The 19,988-nt window shown below is 41.6% G+C and overlaps 1 protein-coding gene across 2 annotated transcripts in view; it reads right to left on the bottom strand.

Annotated features, from left to right (window-relative positions):
• ZNRF2 (zinc and ring finger 2) overlaps positions 1–19,988 on the bottom strand; it is a 103,067-nt gene that overhangs the window by 14,277 nt on the left and 68,802 nt on the right. For both annotated transcript variants that reach the window (XM_018562748.1, XM_018562749.1), the window contains exon 2: positions 3,069–3,164. In XM_018562748.1, the coding sequence (XP_018418250.1) occupies positions 3,069–3,164 (96 nt within the window). The remainder of the gene's footprint in view (positions 1–3,068; positions 3,165–19,988) is intronic.

Genomic DNA, 19,988 nt, shown 5'->3' with positions numbered 1-19,988 from the left:
GGGGGGGGGGGGGGGGGGGTGGTGAGAGAGTCACGCACATTTTTCAATAGCTACAGATGCCAAAATACACAATTCTGCTCCAATACCATAACAACAACCTCTAAATTACCTGGTTGTGCTCATGCTTAAGCTGGTTACACACTGAGTGAATTTCAACTAGTTCTTGATGAACCGGCTGCAATTCGCTCAGTGGGTGTCCCTGTCTGCCGCTTCCTGACCAACATCCTTCGACTGAAAAAATGAAGCCACTAGATGGAAAATTGTCGGCCGTCAAGGCCGACTATCAAAATGCAATAGCTGCAGTGGGAGTCAACATTGTTCATAGTAGATGGAGCCCGAAAGCTGAATGAAAAAAATATACAGGTCTAACTTTAAGTGAGAATGGGGGGCCTAACAAGAACAAAATAAATCAATCACTTTTAGGAAGAGCAGCTCGTGATATTCGCTTTTGTCATTTTTGCCACATATTTAGCATTCTAGACAAACATGCCAGACTAAATCTGATGAATTGTAATTGCACAAGTTTTTATTTATTGTTTTTGTTGTCATTTCCCTAAATTTTTTAAAATGTAAGCAATTTCCAGAACAGTATTCCATCGCAGTCAGCAACAGGAAGCAGAGAAAATATTGAAGTGTACAGTATATCTTATTTTAGTGTTTGGTATATGATGGGAAGTTCAACTGAGAAGTTCTCATATCTCTTAGGGACAATAGTGACTGAACATATAATGAGGGCTTCCCAATCTTCCTGTCTAATTTAAAATGTATTTTATATTTTGAAGAACATAATACAAAAGGTGTAAATCACTACAGGAACACCACACCCCTAATAAAGGTATACAGCAAAAAGATAGATATAGATGGGGCTTTTAGGGTGTCAAAAGAATGCAATCAAAAATAATACAACATAATAATGACGATATCACATATAATAAAATCATTTATTATTAAAAGGTTACAATATCCACTTAATTTATTTTTTTCATTTAATACCCACTAATATCCATGATCAAATAGCATGAAACCTACCTGGACTCAGATACAATTGATGTATATATAAGTTTATTGTATCTATCATGTTTGCATCGTGTATATTGTATAATCATGTTTGCATGAGTGTATATTGTACAATCATGTTTGCATCGTGTATATTGTACAGAGTCCAGGTAGGTTTTATGCTATTTGATCATGGATATTAGTGGGTATTAAATGAAAAAAAAAAAATTAAGTGGATATTGTAACCTTTTAATAATAAATTATTTTATTATATGTGATATCGTCATTATTATGTTATTTTTTTATGTATGTAAAATGTAATTATTATTTTTGATTGCATTCTTTTGACACCTTAAAAGCCCCATCTATATCTATCTTTTTGCTGTATATTTTGAAGAACACAAGAGGTCCTGGAGCACATAAAGTGGGTGGGAACATTTAAAACTTCCAAGTGGACAGCAGTCATGAATTATTGCAAGATCTCAAAATTGTAATATCTAAAACATATAAGAAGCCTGGCTCTAGCTCAGTTCTCCAGGCTCCACCTATAGCCAAAACATTTACTTTCAGTGAACAGACCCTTTAACAAAGAAATGTAATGTGGGTTGAATTAAATGGAGCAAGGAAATGTAGAAGAAGTGCCTTCCAAAGCAACCAAGAGTGAATTTGACATTGGAAAAGGTGGGTGAGAAAATGACAGCCGAGAAATGATTCATTGCCATGGACAATATCCATACTTTTTCTCGCTGCTCTAGTTCTTGATATTAAAGTCAAAAGGTTATTAAATGCTGACTATATCATTTACAAAAAATGCTGCTTCTTGAAGTTTAATAGTTTTAGTTTCCTGCCGAATCAGCTGGTCCCTTGAGCACTGGCCCTGATATCCTGTTAGGGTGGCTCTTTTCCCTTGCAAAGTCCTATGGAGCCACGCTTGTGTGTGCTAGTAAGCTGTGTGCATCTCCACAAACACACAGCAAGGCAAGCCATTCCCCCACTCCTGCATCCTCCCTTCTACAAGTTACTAGATGGACAGCTACTGGAGACTGAGCTTCCCTTGTGCTCTTGTACTGGACAGGAAGTTCAGGAAAGCTGAGAGAGCTGGAGCCAGCTGAAAAAGTTTGAGAGTTTAATACTACTTTAGTAAATCAACAATCTTATAAAAAAAATGAACTTGTGATCAATGTTGAGCAGAGAAAAAGTAAAAAAATTAAGCTTCTTTCTCACATCAAGGACAGCCACTCAGATTTGCTGGTAGTGTTGTCATGAACCCTATCAACTGAAAAATGCAAGTCACAAGTCATACTGGGCCAGGTTACAGGGGGCTATTCAGCAAGACATTTGCAGCACATATCTGGCGATGTGTATGTAGTCAGAAGCTTTGCCCTAATTTATAAAAAAACCCTGCAACATTTTTTCTGTTATTACCGATGATTGCTCAAAATTCAATAGTTCCTATTTGTCACACTTCCACTGTAAGGCACTATTCAACAAATTCCTAAAGAGATACGGCCATATCGGTGATAAAGAAAGTGGAGGTAAATAAGAACTCTTCCATGTTGGAGTAAATTGTAGATTGTGTCGTAGCTTTGAGACAATTCTGCAACAAAATTTGTCTTTCGGTTCCTCTGGAACGGATATTTGATACGTTACTCTCTCCCAACTTTTCCAAATAGTTTCTCTGGCTCTTTGCAGGAGAGATGTTTGCAACAGTTCTGTCAGAGTTGTTCTTCATATAAACCTTAGCAACACGTATATGAGTCAGCCTCAAGTCCTGCCATTTGTTGCACTTCCAAGAGTAATTACGACACTCTAGGGACCGTTTCTTGTAGGGCATAGCAACCAATTACTTTGACCTTTTTAAGACAGCAGAAGTGATGGGCGGCCTGAAATGCTATCTTTAGCACCCAATGCATGTATCAGGCCCAATGTGTCACTTACCATAATTTCAGAAAACAAGGATGAAATATTTATCTAGCAGCTTCTGGTATATTCTACCAAAGTTAATGTTTCCCACTGACATTCTCCATTTCACTGCAGGCTTAGGATAACATTTAAGAAACACTAACACTTACCATTGTACGTTATTCTTGGCTTTGTTAAGCACATCACAAGATGTAAGTCCATTTCGTCTGTGGGAATGAACTTTGAACAGACTGGGCACTTAAATCCTGTCAAAAAAGAAAGACAAATAATTATTAAAAGGAAAACATGTTTAAAGTATACAAACAATGGCATAAAAATCCTGCAAAAGTGTACATGATATACTGCATGTGTACATACCCACAACAAAACCACAAACTCAAATCTGTCATTGTAAGTGGATCTGTATATTTTGTAGCTGCTCCTGATATTGGGAACCTTCACAAGGTCTAAGTCCTAACTAGGGCTACAACAACTAATCGGTTAAATCGATTACAATCGATAATGAGAATCGTTGGCAACGATTCATATCATCGATTTGTTGCTTTTCGATTAGTTGCTTTTCGATTAGTTGCCGCCGCTATGCTCCTCGGTTCTCCTCCCGGCTGGTGCTGGCTGCAGTGGTCGGTGTCCCTTTCAACCCCCGCTGCTCTCCCCAACTGTATGACTGAAATGGGAATTCCTCTGCTTCCCTGAGAATGTACCTGGCCTTCCTCTGAAAATGCTAGTTTATTGGCAGTTATGCTGATCCTCTGGCTTCGACAAGTAATGTAAAAGTGGAGAATCCTTCTCTACATACTGTACATGCTTGAAGTTTTGAAGAAAGCGGCCATGACAGCCAGGCAACTAGCAGTTTCAGAAGTAGGGTTCACCAAGGCACGCTTCATGTTTCCTTAAAGCTAGATCAAGGCATAATGCATTACACAACCAGGCAGAGCCATTCTAATGTCTTGCAATGGATCTTGACCTGCTTTTCCTCCCCTGACCTTCTCAGTTGTTCTTAAGCCATTAAGTCACCCCCTAATGATAATGTAAAGGCCTGGGTGAGATCACAGACTGGTGACTACCAGAAGCAATACAACGACCATCTGTGCCTAGGATGATGCAGCAGACATATAAACAAAGCCAAAATATCTTTCCGGTAGCACAAAAACCCAAAAGTATCCAAAATTGAAAATAAAAGTGTTGGCTTTGGTTGCAGAATGGAGAAGCATCAGAATATCTGTACGTTTTGGTGGTTTTCTGTGTACCCATTAGGGAGATTCACTTTTTGTATTTGTCCTGAAAGTGAAAGAACGTCACATATTTTGGGTTGCCACCAGAACAGGTATAGATGGGAAATCTTCCAATGGTCAAACAAGTTTCTGCTGAACCCTGTTTCCTACCAGGAATTTTCCTCACTGTGGAGGGATTTCCTCTCACTTTCTGTTGTGGCCATTGGACAGGAAGTAAAGATAAATATCTCCAATGGGACACGGCCAGAAAAAAAAACCTGACAAGAGGGCTATCCAAAAAAAAGTTTTGGCTTCAGTTCTACTTTAAGCCCTCATTCACACTACCAAGAGTGGGCCCATACAGATCCATGCGGCGTGCATGGCCATATCGGGCCGCTTCTGGGAAGGACAGGTGGTGTGTGTGATTGTATGCAGCAGCCTGTTCTTCTCTATGGGAGACCCGAACTGCACATCTGTGCGGGTGTCGGTGCTCGGACAGGATCCATCCTGTCTGCGTACGAGTGTGGACACCCGCACGGATCTGTATGGGGCGGCTCTTAGTTGAAATATAAGGATAAATCTTTGTATAGCATTAGGCCTCATTCACACTGACTACTAACAGGAGGCTTACGATAGGTTACAATAAAACGGCAGATAGGATTAAAACTTTAATATTGTATTAAAAAAAGATAAAAACAAAAAAATGTGTGCCCGGTAGCAAAGTAATTAGGATGAAAACGATAACGTAGAAGCACATGATCCAGTATTTTCGGAAGCTAAGAATCTTGTTGGGCGAGCTCCAGGATATGCTAACCGAAATTCTTCATCATCTCTCTGAATGAAAGGGGAATGCCTCTGTTTCCCTGAGGATGTGTCTGGCAGCCATACAGTACTGAAGAGCTGCCCAAATAAAAAGCCAGACGGGGACTGAAAGTTCTCAGGATGATGTAGGCGTTCTATGCCAACTTTTATGCAATGTTTAGAGCCTTAATGGGACTGAAAAGCTTTACAGCTGTAGTGCTACTGTTTTTCTGGATTAGGCAACTCAGTGGGGCATACGGAGCTGCATTTATTGAACAATGCTGTGAAAATATTGGAAGCTTCATACAATCTCAGCCACGCTGTGAATGCAAATAATTTTTCTTCCTAAGTCTCTAAAATGATTAAGTCAAGGACATGAGAAAGACAACATTAACCCAGAAGAAGCAGATTAATAGGGAGAATGAACCGTACAACATCAAGAAAAGAAGGCTATTACATGTAATGATGGCGAATGGGTAATAGTAGAGTGGGCAGCATTCAGAATTTGAGGCGGTATTAAACTCTCAAACTTTCTTCACTAAATCCAGATCAAACAAATATACATTGCACAGCAAACGTGTTTCCTTAAATTTTTGTCCAAACACTTACAGTCATCATGTTTTCCAAAAGCTGGCTCCAACTCTGAGCTCAGCTTCCCTGAACCTCCTGTGCCGGACAAGGGACAGTGCTGTCTCCAGTAGTTTTCCATTTATTAGCAGGGAGAATGAAGGAGCAGGGAACGGGGGAGTGATTTGTTTTACTGTGCCTGTGTGTTTGTGGAGATACACAGCTTACTAGTACACACAAGGGTGACTCCATAGGACCCAGCAAGGGAAAGGAGCCACCCTAAGACCTCGTTCACATTGAGCGATTTATCGCGCGGTAATTCCCGCGATATCGCGGCAAATTACAGCGCGATATCGCGCTCCAATGCAATCCAATGGGGCAAAGGGTCCTGCTGTCGCGGGTCGTGTGTCGCTACAGCAGGACCCTTTTTTGAGCGGATTTAGCCGCGATTCAAGCTTGCTCAATGCAAGCTTGAACGCGACATCGCGCGGCAAATCTCGCGATGTCGCGCATTATGCAAATCGCGCGACAAACACGCGATTTGCATATCGCGCAGTGGGAACGGGGCCTAAAACAGGATATCAGGGCCAGTGCTCAGTGGAGCAGTTAATTATGTGGGACACAAGCTTTCAAAAATCAAGGAGCAGCATTCATTGTATTCATTGTGAGTGATTTCATCAGTATTAGAAATGGGTAAAAACATAATGAGGGGAATTTATCAAAACTGGAGCAGCTGTGCATGGCAACCAATCATCTTCTATTTTTCATTTTTAAGCCTAACCGAAAAAACTGAAGAGAGAAGCTGATTGGTTACTATGGGCAACTACTCCAGATTCCGTCTGCTCCTGTTTTGATAAATTCCCCCCCCCCTTTGACTTTAATGTTACTACTGTAGCCTAGTACTATGTAGGTACCAGGTAAGAAGTCAGTAGGGTCTATAAAATCTACACAGGCTATAAACCAGAAAGTTTTTATTTACCTGATGCATTCTTTATTAATCTTTGGTTGTCTACTTTTCAATATTCTGCGATAGAACGGAGTAGCAAAATTCCATATTTGTTTTGCATTTTTCCTGCATGAGCAGGCTTGTGTAAATGCTCCCAGTATTTTCAATGCAGTCACTCATACAACGTACATGGGTACCATGGCAACTACCACCCCTCGGCCCCCAGGTTTGAATAGAGCCTGAAAATTGCTGGCCTTTATACTATTATGTGGCAAATAGGTTGTGCTCGGTTTTATACTATGTATGTACTTGGAGAGATAAACCTTACCCACTGATATCTTACCGGAAAGGTTTACTGAGAGTAAACATTTTAGGGAGAAAATGCCTCTCTCGCGGACTTCAGGGAGCTGCTATCTAATAGAGGGAGACTCCCTGAACATCAGGGAGATTTGAGATCCCTGCCTTATATGATCCATAGACGTTCATCAGAGGATTCCTCACAAGCTAGAACACATATGAAGTCTCCTGTTGTATTTACATTACACAAAACTCGAAATGTAAGATAGTAGTGTTTGAGTAGTGATGACATTATCACTGTGCAGCGCACAGCCTGTGCAGAGATCGGAACTGTAGGAAGGACCCACCTACTACAGGATGTTGGCAGAAAACGACAGGAGGGGGCGGAGACAAAACCAGTCACCCTGCAGAAGGGGAGAGAGAAGCAGGGACCGCTCTGTATTAGGCCTGGTTCACACCTGAACGTTTTGTAGCGCGTTCAACGCTCGACGAACGCTCTACAAAACGCTCAAACATCTAAATCCCATTGTATTCAATGGGTCTGGTTCACACCTTGCCGTATTTCCGCCCGTCCGAACGCGATACAAAACGGCCTACGCCCAAAGAAGTACATGTACTTCTTTGGGGCGTTTTGGTCTCGCGTTTCCATTGGGATACAGCCAAGTAGCCCACGGAAACGCTCGTTTGTCGAGCGTTTTTTTACCATGAATCGCGGTAAAAATGTGCGACGCGAACCGCGCGACAAACGCACTTATTCAATACGCCTAGGTGTGAACCCAGCCTTAGGGCTCATTCTCACAGAGGCAAATACAGACGTATGGGGATGGAGCAAAAACTTATGCCTGCAGTTGTAGCATCCAGGAGCCACAGCTGTTGCTTAGTTGACCCGAGAGGACTGTATGGGCACAATACGATGTGCATCGTATTGTCCTTTGTTAGTCCTATATAAACCTGCTCCAAAGAAAATACTAGAAAGAGAAGTGACATTTTTTTGGGATGGGAACACATAATAAACATAAAGTGGGGATTTCTAAAATTTGACTGCAAAAGTGGAAATATACTTTAAAGGAGAACTATGGGGTAAGTGGTTTTGCCCCATAGTTCTCCTAAGGGTCACGGGAGGACATATACTAGCATCCTCCCGCGACCCAAAGCTCAGTGTATCGTGAGCTACAGCTCACAGTATACTGAGACCGCTGGGACGGATCCCAACATTACTGTCGAGATCCACGCAGCTGCATGAGTGACAGCTGGCTCTGCCTATCTAAAGGCAGAGCCAGCTGTGCCCGTCCCCTCCCCGTCCATTCCTCCAGTCAGCGCTGGAGGATAGGAACGGGGAAATCCCTGCAGGGAGTCGTGAGTGACAGTCACGGCTCTCTGCAGGGACATGATCGAGAAGTGAGCGAGCGACGTTATGTGTTCGCTCACTTCCCGATCTATAAAGATGACGTGTGACAGTTTAATTGTCTCACGTCGGCTTGAACTATGAGGTGAGTGGAAATCACTCACCTCATAGTTCTCCTTTAAGCTCTTACGCTTTGGAAGCCAACAAGTCAGAAGTTAACACCGAATATGAAAGCATTTGTTGGTGCCTACTTTCACACCAGCGTGTACTTTTCAACTTTGTGATATGACTGGCTTGCTTTAAATACCAATGTCATCCATAATGCAGGAAGATGATGTTATCTTTGTCAGCCTAGCTTAGCAAAAGTCGGTTTCTAAGTGCAGTAAGTTAAGTGGTTTACAGGCTGGCTAAAATATTGAACGCCAATGAAATCATAACTCAAAAGTACAACAATCGACATTAGTGAAGTCATAAGTAGTAACGTCTCTTGTAAAAAACGATGAAATGTCTGGAAAACATGGAGGTTAGGTATCTTCGGGTCGGTTCACCCCAAAGCGCTGCGTTAACCATGTAGGATCCGTGTGTTAAGAGCACGGTATGACACAGCGCACAGCACGACAAGCTAGGTGCACTGGTTTGTTACCATTGATTCTCAATGCCTTTCCGCCTTCCAGCGGACATGACAGCGCAATTCACGGTATTGCAATAACATGTGGTGCGTTGTATTGCCATACAGTGATAAAAGGAAGAGCATATTATTGCGGTACCGCGCGTTGCTATACACGCCAGGCAGGAGGTGGTTGAGGTGCCACTGAGAATGAATGGCAACACAACGCTACAGTGCGCTTAGCCTGTGCTACTGTGCGCAGGGCGATAACATGTGCTAAATACATCATGCATTTAGTGCATAGCTGTGGTGTGGTAGCTCTAAAAGGAGATTGCACAATTGGATTTTAACGTGTGTGATAAGCTTTAGATGGGCAGAGGAACTAAAAAAGAGAGAAATAGCGCTTATATTTAGGACAAGCTTGTTATGGGGAAATAGCCTAGTGTTTTCATTTGCTTCTAAGCAATGTGTGCCAGATCAGCTGCTATTCCCAGATGGCCCCAAGAGTCTCACTTGGCTCCCTGTGTGCTACTTCAATCAAGCATGTTTAAAGGAGACATCTAGCTTATCATCGCTGACCTCATTCTGTAAAGGTTAGTTATCAAGCTGTAATGCTGATCCCCTGGCTTTAAAACAGTCACTAACCAAGAACAGGTATAAAGATCAGGAGTTCTCGTTTCACTTGCTACATGCTTGATTGCAATCAGCAAGTATCAGAACTAAAAGATCAGTAGAAGAGGGCAGGACCTAGCATTTTTAGAGGCAGCTCAGCAATGGCCTAATGATTGGTATCCTTTAAAGTTCTATCTCTTTAAAAAAACATAATGCTCTGCAACACCGGTGCATTCATTGTATGTCTTGTTCTATTAAACCTGGCTGCTGATGCACAATGGGAAATGTTCAAATTGTCTGCTGAGAAAAATAATTTCTAACAAAAACTTTGTGAACATTGGACGCATTGAACAGATCAACAGCCTGTATGGACCCATGTATGAACTTCCTTACATTTGTGCCCTATCATATAATATCAAATGTTTAGAGAGGTGCCATTCCAGTTTATAAAAAGCCAGATAATAGCTGCTCCTTGTGAATAGTCTGAAAGCAACCAGAACAAAGTTGTGAGGCCACTGCTCCCCTGGGTCCCAGAGCATCCACTATGTCATATTTCAGGAAGAAATGCATCATGACCTAATGAAGCTCACCCACACCTCTCCATCAAATCATACTACAGAGCATTGCTTCCCAAACCGGAGTTCGTAGCAGGACTTTTAAGGGTATTGTTCCATGGTGTGGGTGGTCTGGCAACACAACGTCAGTGGTTTTGAGGGTGCTAGCTGGCCCGCCCGTAACATGGAAAAGTATGATACTGATAGAGGGTGGGTGGCATCAGTGTATATAACCCGCAACCTCCCCAGATCCTGAAGTGTCCCTGTAGTCTCCTTTCAGTATGCACACATGAAAATTCTTTCCCTTTTCCCAAGCTGACTGCACATCTACCTGCTCCCTCTCAGCCCTTATTGGCCAGCACACAAAGGTACCTTTGCATCTGACCGATGGTTGTGTGTTGGTGGATGGGACAGTTCCTCTTTGAGGGCAGTGCTGGGTCCTGCACAATTCTTCTGCAGCTGGAGCAGTATTTAGGACAGAAGGAAAGTCAGTTGGCATGTGGTGTGGGCACTGATCCCTGGGTGCTGGGGCATAAGGCTGGGCCAGCCTTTATTATATGATGGTGAAAGAATGTGGAAGGTGGAAAGAATGCTGACCTCTCTATTTTTCTAACAGACTTTCACTTCCTCAATCGAACTTTTTTTCTACAGAGCACTGATGCCAGCCCATTCTATTCCTTCAACTGACCAGCCACGTATAAGGCACTACGTTACATACTCCTGACAGCTGTACACTGGGCTGTATATTACACACTTTTATATGTTATATATACTACAGTAACTCTATATGCCATTAAATACAGTTCAGTGATGTGTTTGTGTTTGAGGGTGTATGCTCTGAAGAGGTCATTCACATTATTGCTACATTTTTCAGTATGAGGGAAAATATGGGCACAGTGGGGCAGCCTGATTCTTATTGTGTTTTTACACATAGAGAAGCAAGTAATCATGATTAGTAACCATAACCTTGTCAACTTCTCATTGTCATCAGACAGTGATCAATGACTAGGAGCCACAAATAATGGCTTCCAAATCATTTGCTGTGACTGCAGCTATCGGTGACGGTCTAGTCCAGACACCAAGGGAGTGCTCCATAGTGAGCACACTAATGCATGAACATACTCAAATGCTAGTGTATAACATAAACCTGCTAAGACTCGGTTCACACTGCTTTCTAGTGCTATTTTGTGCTATTGGAATCCCATTCAAATTAATGGGCTGCCCCAACAATGCACATTAGCACGCAGAAGAATGCACATGCGTTACAGTAACACATGTGCGAATCTCATCTAAGAGGCACCTCACAGAAGACAACAAAGTACAAACTATGTGTACTTATACACTTTTGTATTAATACACTTGCTCCTATTTTTCTCCAGGCAACTGTACATCTTCTCTTTAGTTTCACAGGCTTATGGTTGATGCCATACAATGAACAATATTAACACGGTTCATCTTTCATGTAGATAGCTTTGCAATAGATATAGAAAGGATTACATTAATGCTTGCATAACCTTACAGCTCTGACCTTCATGACACAACAAAATACATGATCCCCTCAAGACAGGCAGAACTTAACAGAGAACACTTAAAAAAGTTACAGAATTTGTGCAAAGGACTCTGTGTTGCTTCCAACTGTTTTTTATTGCCTTTCACAATGCACTTAATTTCTGTGAATTTTCTTTTTTTACAATAAAGTTTATTAAGAAGAACAAGTTATATGGGTATATGTTACAGTATCAATAGCCAAGATACTCAATAAAATGAAACTGCATAGGGAGAATTGTTTTGTATCAATGTTTGCATTGTTCCATGTTTATGTTTATGTTTTACAAATTATACTTAGAAACAATTAATACACACAAGAAGCATTGGTTCTGTGCGGTTACAAAAATGATCCATCAATCCAGTGATTCTCAAAACAGATAGAAATTCATAAAAAAGTAGGGATTCTTAATGACAGAAGAGACTCTGAATATGTCTTAGTTGCACCTCCCTGCCTGTAGGTCCTGTACCGAGATAAAGTAACTCCTGTGCACAATCGTGGGAGTTACATCATTCCAGCCCAGCAAATCAAGAGGCCAAAGATGCCAAACTCCAAAGAAAACTGGCAGAAGATAGAAGCAGCAGTGACAGAGGAGTGTTGAAATCTCAGCGCTGGAGGGGATCACGTGCAAGGTAAGGCTGCCTTAATGTGCTAATTTGCTTTGCAAACACCTTCTGGGAAACCATTACTTGAATGTTGTGTTGGCGTTTAACTACCGATTTAATAAAGGAAGATCACTTCAACCAACTGTTGCATGTCTAGAGCTGCAGCTAACGATTATTTTCAAAATCGATTAGTTAGCCGATTATTAAGTTCGATTAATCGGTTAATCGGATTAGAGCTGCAGCTAACGATTATTTTCAAAATCGATTAGTTAGCCGATTATTAGGTTCGATTAATCGGTTAAACAATAAAATAAAGTTTTAAAAAAGGCTCCAGTGATGGGACTACTAGTTTGTATTGAGGTTGTAGTCCATCACAGGAGAAAGCTTGGAGCGGTGGAAGTAAAAAAGAAAGATAGTGTGGTGTGCAATATAGTGAAATGGAAAGTGTAAAATTATACAGCAATGAATGCAGAATACCACCAGCTATAGAGGAATACAACAAATCCCAGCAATAGTGCATAATAGCTGGAGGCATTCTGCATTGCGCTGTATAATGTACTATTGCTGGGTTTTGTAGTCCTCTATAGCTGGTGGTATTCAGCATTGCACCTCTGTATAATGTATTATTGCTGGGATTTGTAGTCCTCTATACAGCGCAATGCAGAATATCACCAGCTATAGAGGAGTACAACAAATCCCAGCAATAGTACATTATACTGTGCAATGCAGAATATCAGCAGCTATAGAAGAGTACAACAAATACCAGCAATACATTATACATAAAGTGTATAATGTATTGCTGGGATTTGCATTCCTATGTATAATATACAGCACAATGTACCATCAGCTATAGAGGAATACAAATCCCAGCAATACATTATAGAGCACCATGTGTGGGAAAGTGCAGGCTTACCTGAGCAGTCTTCCAGCAACTTGCTTCTGAGATCGGGCCTGTCTATCGGCGGCTGTCATCACCCCACACCTGCTCCTCCTTACTACATCTCCCCGCGTCCCTGTGCCGATCGTGGATGTGGGTGGGCGGTGAGTGTGCGGCGTGTGGAGCATGGATGCGGGCGGGTCTGGCAGCGGCGAGCGTGAGGTGGGGAGGAGGTACGGCGCACAGCGTGTGGAGGTGTGAACAGGGCCAACTGATCGGAAGCCGATTAATCGATTATTGAAAAAGTTGACAACTTTTTCAATAATCGATTATAATCGATTATGTCGATTAGTTGTTGCAGTCCCATGCATGTCATTTGTAATTGCAGACCTGTGAGGGTGGTTAGGGTATAATTGTGTCTCGGGATGTTGGGTTGCTGTATTATGGGTGAGAGTGTTAGACGCGGGTCTAATGTTCACAGAAGTTGGGAGTGGAGACCCAATCTCCCCAGCTTTTATTAAAGGCGGGCTGGAAAAGTAAACCACTTAGACACGGATGCGGATTTATGAGATAATTCAAATGACAATGAAGGGTGAGGATTTAATTATGGGTGACTTCTACAAGTTACCTGGAGTTTTACCAGTATTACCTGAAGTTTTCAAACTGCGCTCACAAGGAGGAGCAAAGGTATGTTGGAGGTATTGAAGGGTCTCGCTAAAACGGTTAGTAAAAAGTCCAAACAGAGGAGATCATATTCTAGACTTTGTACTGGCAAATGGGGATCAATTGTCTGATGTTGAGGTGGGAGAAAATTTGGGTTCTAGTGTTTTTAGTTTAATATTATAAAAAAACTTATATACAAAAACAGAAGATTTCAAAAGGACAAATTTTGCTAAAATGAGTGAATAAAAAAAATCAATTACAAGGGTGGAGTAACATGGCAGGAGTTCATGATTTGGGCACTATTTACTGCCCGTTCTGCATTGCCGTCATCGGAAGCCCGCCCCTGAGGGGGGCGGGCTTTCGATGATCACAGGTACGATCTGCCCGTCCAAGGTGGGCAGATCGTACGAGCTTTCAATAAGCATACGACCATCGCAAGACAAAAGTCTTGCGATGGTCGTAAGGTGTATGGGCACCTTAAGTCCTGGAGGCAATTAGAGCATGTCAGGAAAATGAGTAAGAGTAAACAGGTAAGAAAGCCATTATGGTTCACTTAAAGGAGAACTATGGGGTCAGTGCTTTTCCCCATAGTTCTCCTAAAGGTCACGGGAGGACATAAAAATAAAGCCACGTATATTATCCATGCTGCTTAAGCACTGAAAGAGGAGGAAATGGTTAAATCCATTAAAGTGCAATTGAAGACAAAGTGTGAAGAGTGGAGAGAGATTAGAACCCCAGTCCAGTTTTTATTGCTGTCTGTGTCCCCATTAAGGAGATTCATCCTCTCTGTTTGTCCTGGTGACCATTATCATTGAAAAGGAAAGAAAAACCCAAATTTTGGGTTGTCATCAAAAGAAGTATAGTTGGAAAAACTTCCAAAAGACATACTGGTTCTTGTGATCTTGCTGACCACCAGAGATTGCCCTCACTTTGGAGGGAGTTTCTCTATCTATAGGCTTCAGTACTACTTGAAGAAAGAAGACAAAACCTGTTTTAAGACTATCAATGACAGGAAGAAAAGAGAATTTGGGATTACAAAAATGAAAACCGAGTACAATACTTATGTTGAGGGAGACCTGGATGTTGCAAACCATTTAAACAATTACTTCTGTTCAGTCTTCTCATCAGTAAATGACACTACAAAAACAAGTTGGAGAATCAAATGGACTCTTGCGGTGAAGGTTCATTTTCAGGGTTTCTAGAGGCAGATGAATTGGCTGGCTTAAAATGTCATAATTCAGGGGTCCTGATGGTATTCATCCCAGAGTTCTAAAATAACTACATTGAATAGTATTTGGACCAGTAACTGATCTTATTAATCAGTCTCTAACAGAAGTTCCCCATGATGAGCAGATAGCTAATACTGTACCTAGCCACAGGAAACAATGTAAGGCAGAAGATGACAACTACAGGCTAGTAGGTCTACCATCTGTCGTAATGAAATGTATGGAATCACCCCTAAAAGAAGGATCAATGATCATCTAAAAACATACAATTTGCTGGACCCAAATCAGCATGGCTTTACATAGCGCAGAATTTTTTTTACTATATTACAAATGTTTAGGGCCAGGGTGCTGCTATGGACATGGCCTATCATGATTTCAGTAAAACATTTGACACAGTTTCACATAATGATCCCATAAAATAGTTGTGGTGGATCAGTGGATGTGCAGTTGCCTCAAAGATAACAGAACGTGGTGGAGTTCATTCAGAACAGAGACCAGTTACTAGTGCTGTACCACAAGGGTCTGTACTAGGCCCTGTTCTATTCAATCTGTTTGTAAGTTATATAATTGAAGAAGGTTTGGTGGACAAGGCATGTCTTTTACTGACAACACAAAGGTGTGCATTAGAGTTTATATTCCTGGATGGGTTAGTAAAATGAATTTGGCGTTGCTGGAAGATTGGTCAAATCAGTGGAAACTAAAGTTCAACAGTTCTAAATGAAAAATAATGCACTTATTCAAAAATAATTCAGTAATATAGAATAATATTGGGGTAGTGTGTTGGTCAGAACTACAGAGGAAAAAGATTTGAGTGTGCATATTGCAGATGACTGCAACATGAGCAAACATTATAGCTTGGCAGTGGGGAAAGCAAAAATAATTCTCGTGTGCATCACTAGAAGGATCACCAGTAGGAGGAAGAAGGAGGTCCCCATTTCCCTAAATAGATCTCACGTTAGACCTAATTTAGAACACTGTTTAGGGCTGCAGCTAACCATTATTTTCATAATCGATTAGTTAGCCTATTATTAAAGGAGAACTATGAGATGAATGATTTCCACTCACCTCCTAGTTCTAGCCGACCTGTGACAATGAGACTGTCACAGGTCGGCTCAGTAGATCGGGAGGTGAGGGAACACATACCGGGTTCGCTCACCTCTCGATCCTGTCACGGCTCTCTGCCGTGACAGGGGGAGGGGCTGGATTCCCCTCTCCCCGCTCCTATCTGCCAGCGCTGACTGGCGGAACGGACGGGGGAGGGGGCGGGTACAGCTGGCTCTGCCTCTAGATAGGCAGAGCCAGCTGTCACTCACGCAGCTGGGCGGATCCCGTCGTCTAAGTCGGGATCCGCTCCGGCTGCGGCGTCTCAGTATAGAGTGAGCTGTAGCTCGCGGTATACTGAGCTTAGGGTAACGGGAGGACGCTAGTTTGTGTCCTCCCGTTACCCTAAGGAGAACTATGGGGAAAAACACTGATCCCATAGTTCTCCTTTAACTTCGATTAATCGGATAGGATTAAAAAAATAACACTGTCATTTATTTGAAATAAAATACACAAATGCAGCTTTACAGACATAAAGTATATATATATATTTTTTTGTTTCTTTTCCCCTTTAAAATGTCTAATATAATACATATATATATTTTTTTTTAAATTGTTTCTTGGATTTAAAATAATGTGAATTGTAAAATTGCAAGTCAATACATTTAAAACAACACACCCAAAAAAATTGTTTTAGTTTATTTAACTTTATTTTTCTGTGTACTTTAATTTTTATTTAGCCAGCCTGCTATTGGATATTTCAAATTGCAATAGCCAGTTGCAGGCTGGCTATTGCACCCGCCCACTGCCTGCTGTCAATCAGCAGAGGAGGGACATGAAGGAGAAAGTTCTCCACCAGGTCCTCTTCTGATGATTGACAGCAGGCAGAGGAATGGGGCGGGGCTAAAGAGGCACGTGGGGCTAAAGAGGCACAGGGGCGGGCTGAGGCAGAACAGGGGCGAGGAGACATGGAGCGACTGCTGAGGCAGGTGGGGCAGCGGGGGATTGCACAGTCACAGCGGTCTCTCCACCCCGCTAGTTCTGGCTGCAGTGGTCTGTGCCCCCGCTGCCTCTGCCGACACAGGCAGGGAGAACAGCGGGGATTGCAAAAAGGACACAGACCGCTGCAGCCAGCACGAGCGGGGAGGAGAGCTGAGGAGCAGAGCGGCAGCTGCGACTAATCAAAAAGCAACTAATCGATGATGAGAATCGTTGCCAACGATTCCCATCATCGATTATAATCAATTTTATCGATTAGTTGTTGCAGCTCTAATTGTGCTTAGTTCTAGAGACCTCACTCACAAGGTGGGGACAGGAGTGAAATCTTTAAAAACATAAGAGGCAGTATTTTCTATATGAAGTCAAGATCAAGAACATGGGAATATGACCTTAAACTAGCAGGAAGAATGTTCACAACTATCCTTAATAAGTATTATTTTACTGAAAGTGTAATTGAAGTTTGAAACAGACTTCCTGCAGAGATAGTGAGTCAGCCAACAGTGAATTTAAACATGCTGCAGACAAACAGAGATCTATACTTAGATTTAAAAAAGTTTTTAAAAACCCCACAAAGAATGAAAAACACAAAAAGATAAATGTGACTAGTTGTTATGAGCTAGGTGAGATAATACTTGCCTCAGGCACCTTTTTAGATAAAGCAGGCTGGAAGTGTGTCAGGCTCAAAAAACAATTATATGGGCTCTTGAGAGAAACTGTCAGATTTTGCAAGCAATACTTTAATTGTTTAGGGCCCCACAGTCACTAATGACATGAAATGTCACATATCACATCTATCATGTGTGCTCCAGCATGTTCCTCCATGGCATCCATGTGCTGCAGTGAAAATAAAGTACTGTGTAGCGCTAAATTGACACCTGACCTAGGTGACAATATATGCATGTGTCTATTGCGTCATACTATGACACTTTCTGTAAGCACCATCACTAATATGTTGTGGCAGGTACAGGAGCACATCCCTCTGCTAAAATGATTGGGGCACAAATTGGAACCGATGTTCCTAAGGGCAGAAGGTAGCAAAATGTTTAATACATGTGCATATAAAGTTGTCCTAGTAGTTTAGTTTAGATCTAAGTGTCTAGTCTAGTGCATATCTAATAACATTCCAAATAAATAAATTAAATGTGATTTGCCCATCTACACAGTCTACTAACTCTGTCCATCAATCTTTTGAACAGAGCAGTTCAAGGTTTGCTTGGTCACTATTATCTCGCTATATTAGCAGTTGCAAAGTATAACCTGTCTTATATAATAACCTCCTCATCAAACAACAGGCAGAGAGCTGTCATAACTAATTCCAATTTCAAAGCATTGCATGGAAACCGAGAGGTTGTATTTAATTGCAATGTGGATGCATGGTTGAATCACCCATCTAATAAGTCTCGCTTCCCTAATCCCTACTGACTTAATTTAACGCAAGGTAAAAAAGGCTTTTGCCCCATTCTGAGCACCCCACACCACAGGGCCCAAAAACAGATTTAAAATGATTCAAGCGATACTGCTAAGGCTATCAATGAGCCCCTTTCTCAGTCTCTAATGTTTTAGGTTGTAGTTTCTTGACAAGTGATATATGTAATCTGGATATACTTCTGACAAGTTCAGTGTGAATATCTGAACAATGACTGCATGTGACAGGATGCAGTTACTGTGTGGATGATATTTTTCATCCGGCTCTGCCTATCTTTCAATCGAATTTTGCTGTGCCGGGGGGTGCCATCAGGGCCACCCACTGCTCAAATCTGCTGAAACTTTGCCCCATGTTTGCTATACATTCCCTTTGTGTGAATTAACTACAAATCCTCAGATATATAATATGTATGATGTATTTTTTGCAAACACTTCATGAATGAGCAGGAGTTACTTAAAATAATCAGACTCAAACAAGGGCTTGCTCAAGATAGACCCATTAGTTAAGTGGAACTCCATATTAAACTTTTCACTTACATTTAGTCTGGATTGAGTGACGTAGGTTTATAACTCGTTATCTTGTTATGTCAGGTTTCCATTTCTTTTAATGTCGGGAGATTTATTTCACTACCTGTGTGATCCTTCATACAGGAAGCTAGGGGAATCTATCATGTAAGATACAGAAAGAAAAAAAAGCAATCAAATCCTGACAGAGGTTCTTACACTTCTTCATTCTATCCAACTAGTTAACAACGGTTTTGCCTGGAGTTCTACTTTGGATAAAAAAGTCTAGTTTTTTTATGGCCAGGATGTTTTGTTTGTGAAAGGCTGTGTGATGCTGGGCAGGGTCGCACAGTAAAGATCTATGGACTGTGGAAGAAAGTAAGTTATTCACCAACTACACTCAGAAAGGTGGGGAGATCACTTTCAATTAACTATTCATTTAAGTAAAGTTGTCCTTAAAATAGTCCTGTTCCAACCGGAGACATTTATTTATTATTGGATTTATATAGGGCTGACAATTTATCCAGTGCACATTCACATCGGTTCCTGCCCTTAAGGAGCTTACAATCTAAGGTCCCCATCTCACATGCATACATACAGGGCCAATTTAGACAGGAGCCAGATCACCTACCAAGCATGTCTTTGGACTGTAGGAGAAAACCGGAGCACCCGGAGGAAACCCACGTAAGTACAGGGAGAACATGCAAACTCCTTGCAGATAATATCTTGAACGGGGGATCCTCAGTGTTGCAAGGCAGAAGTGCTATCGACTACGCCACTGTATAAAACTGACCATAGATTCCATTTAGCCCCCTGTATGAACTCCCCATAATGTACAATTTATAACGAAAAGGAGAATCTATCCGGAATTGTTTAATATTCTTGTCATTCAAATTCTTTAGTGAAGACAGGAAAGAGAACTACAAAGGAGAGATCCCAACACTGATGTCCCCAAGAGTTACAGGAAAGTGGTGAGTGAAAGGTTGGTTCAGGTGAGCTTAGACTTTAATTCATGTAGGCCCCACAGAAACAAGCTCCACAGAGAACATATTAAATAAAATACCTTTTTGTTTCTAAGAAAGTTGGAACCATATACCATTGTGCTGCAATGAGTCTAGAATTTGTTATGGCTTCATCTATAAAGCCAGCTGCTCCGAAGGGACCATGGAAGGGGATAATTCCTTTGTTAGTGATATAAAGGCAATTGATATGTGACAAGTCCCATAAGTACAACCTCTACAAC

This window comes from Nanorana parkeri, unplaced genomic scaffold (genome assembly GCF_000935625.1).
Source record: "Nanorana parkeri isolate BGI_ZX_2015 unplaced genomic scaffold, ASM93562v1 scaffold597, whole genome shotgun sequence".
In the NCBI taxonomy this organism is placed as follows: Eukaryota; Metazoa; Chordata; class Amphibia; order Anura; family Dicroglossidae; genus Nanorana; species Nanorana parkeri.
This window is presented reverse-complemented; position numbering and strand designations above follow the sequence as displayed.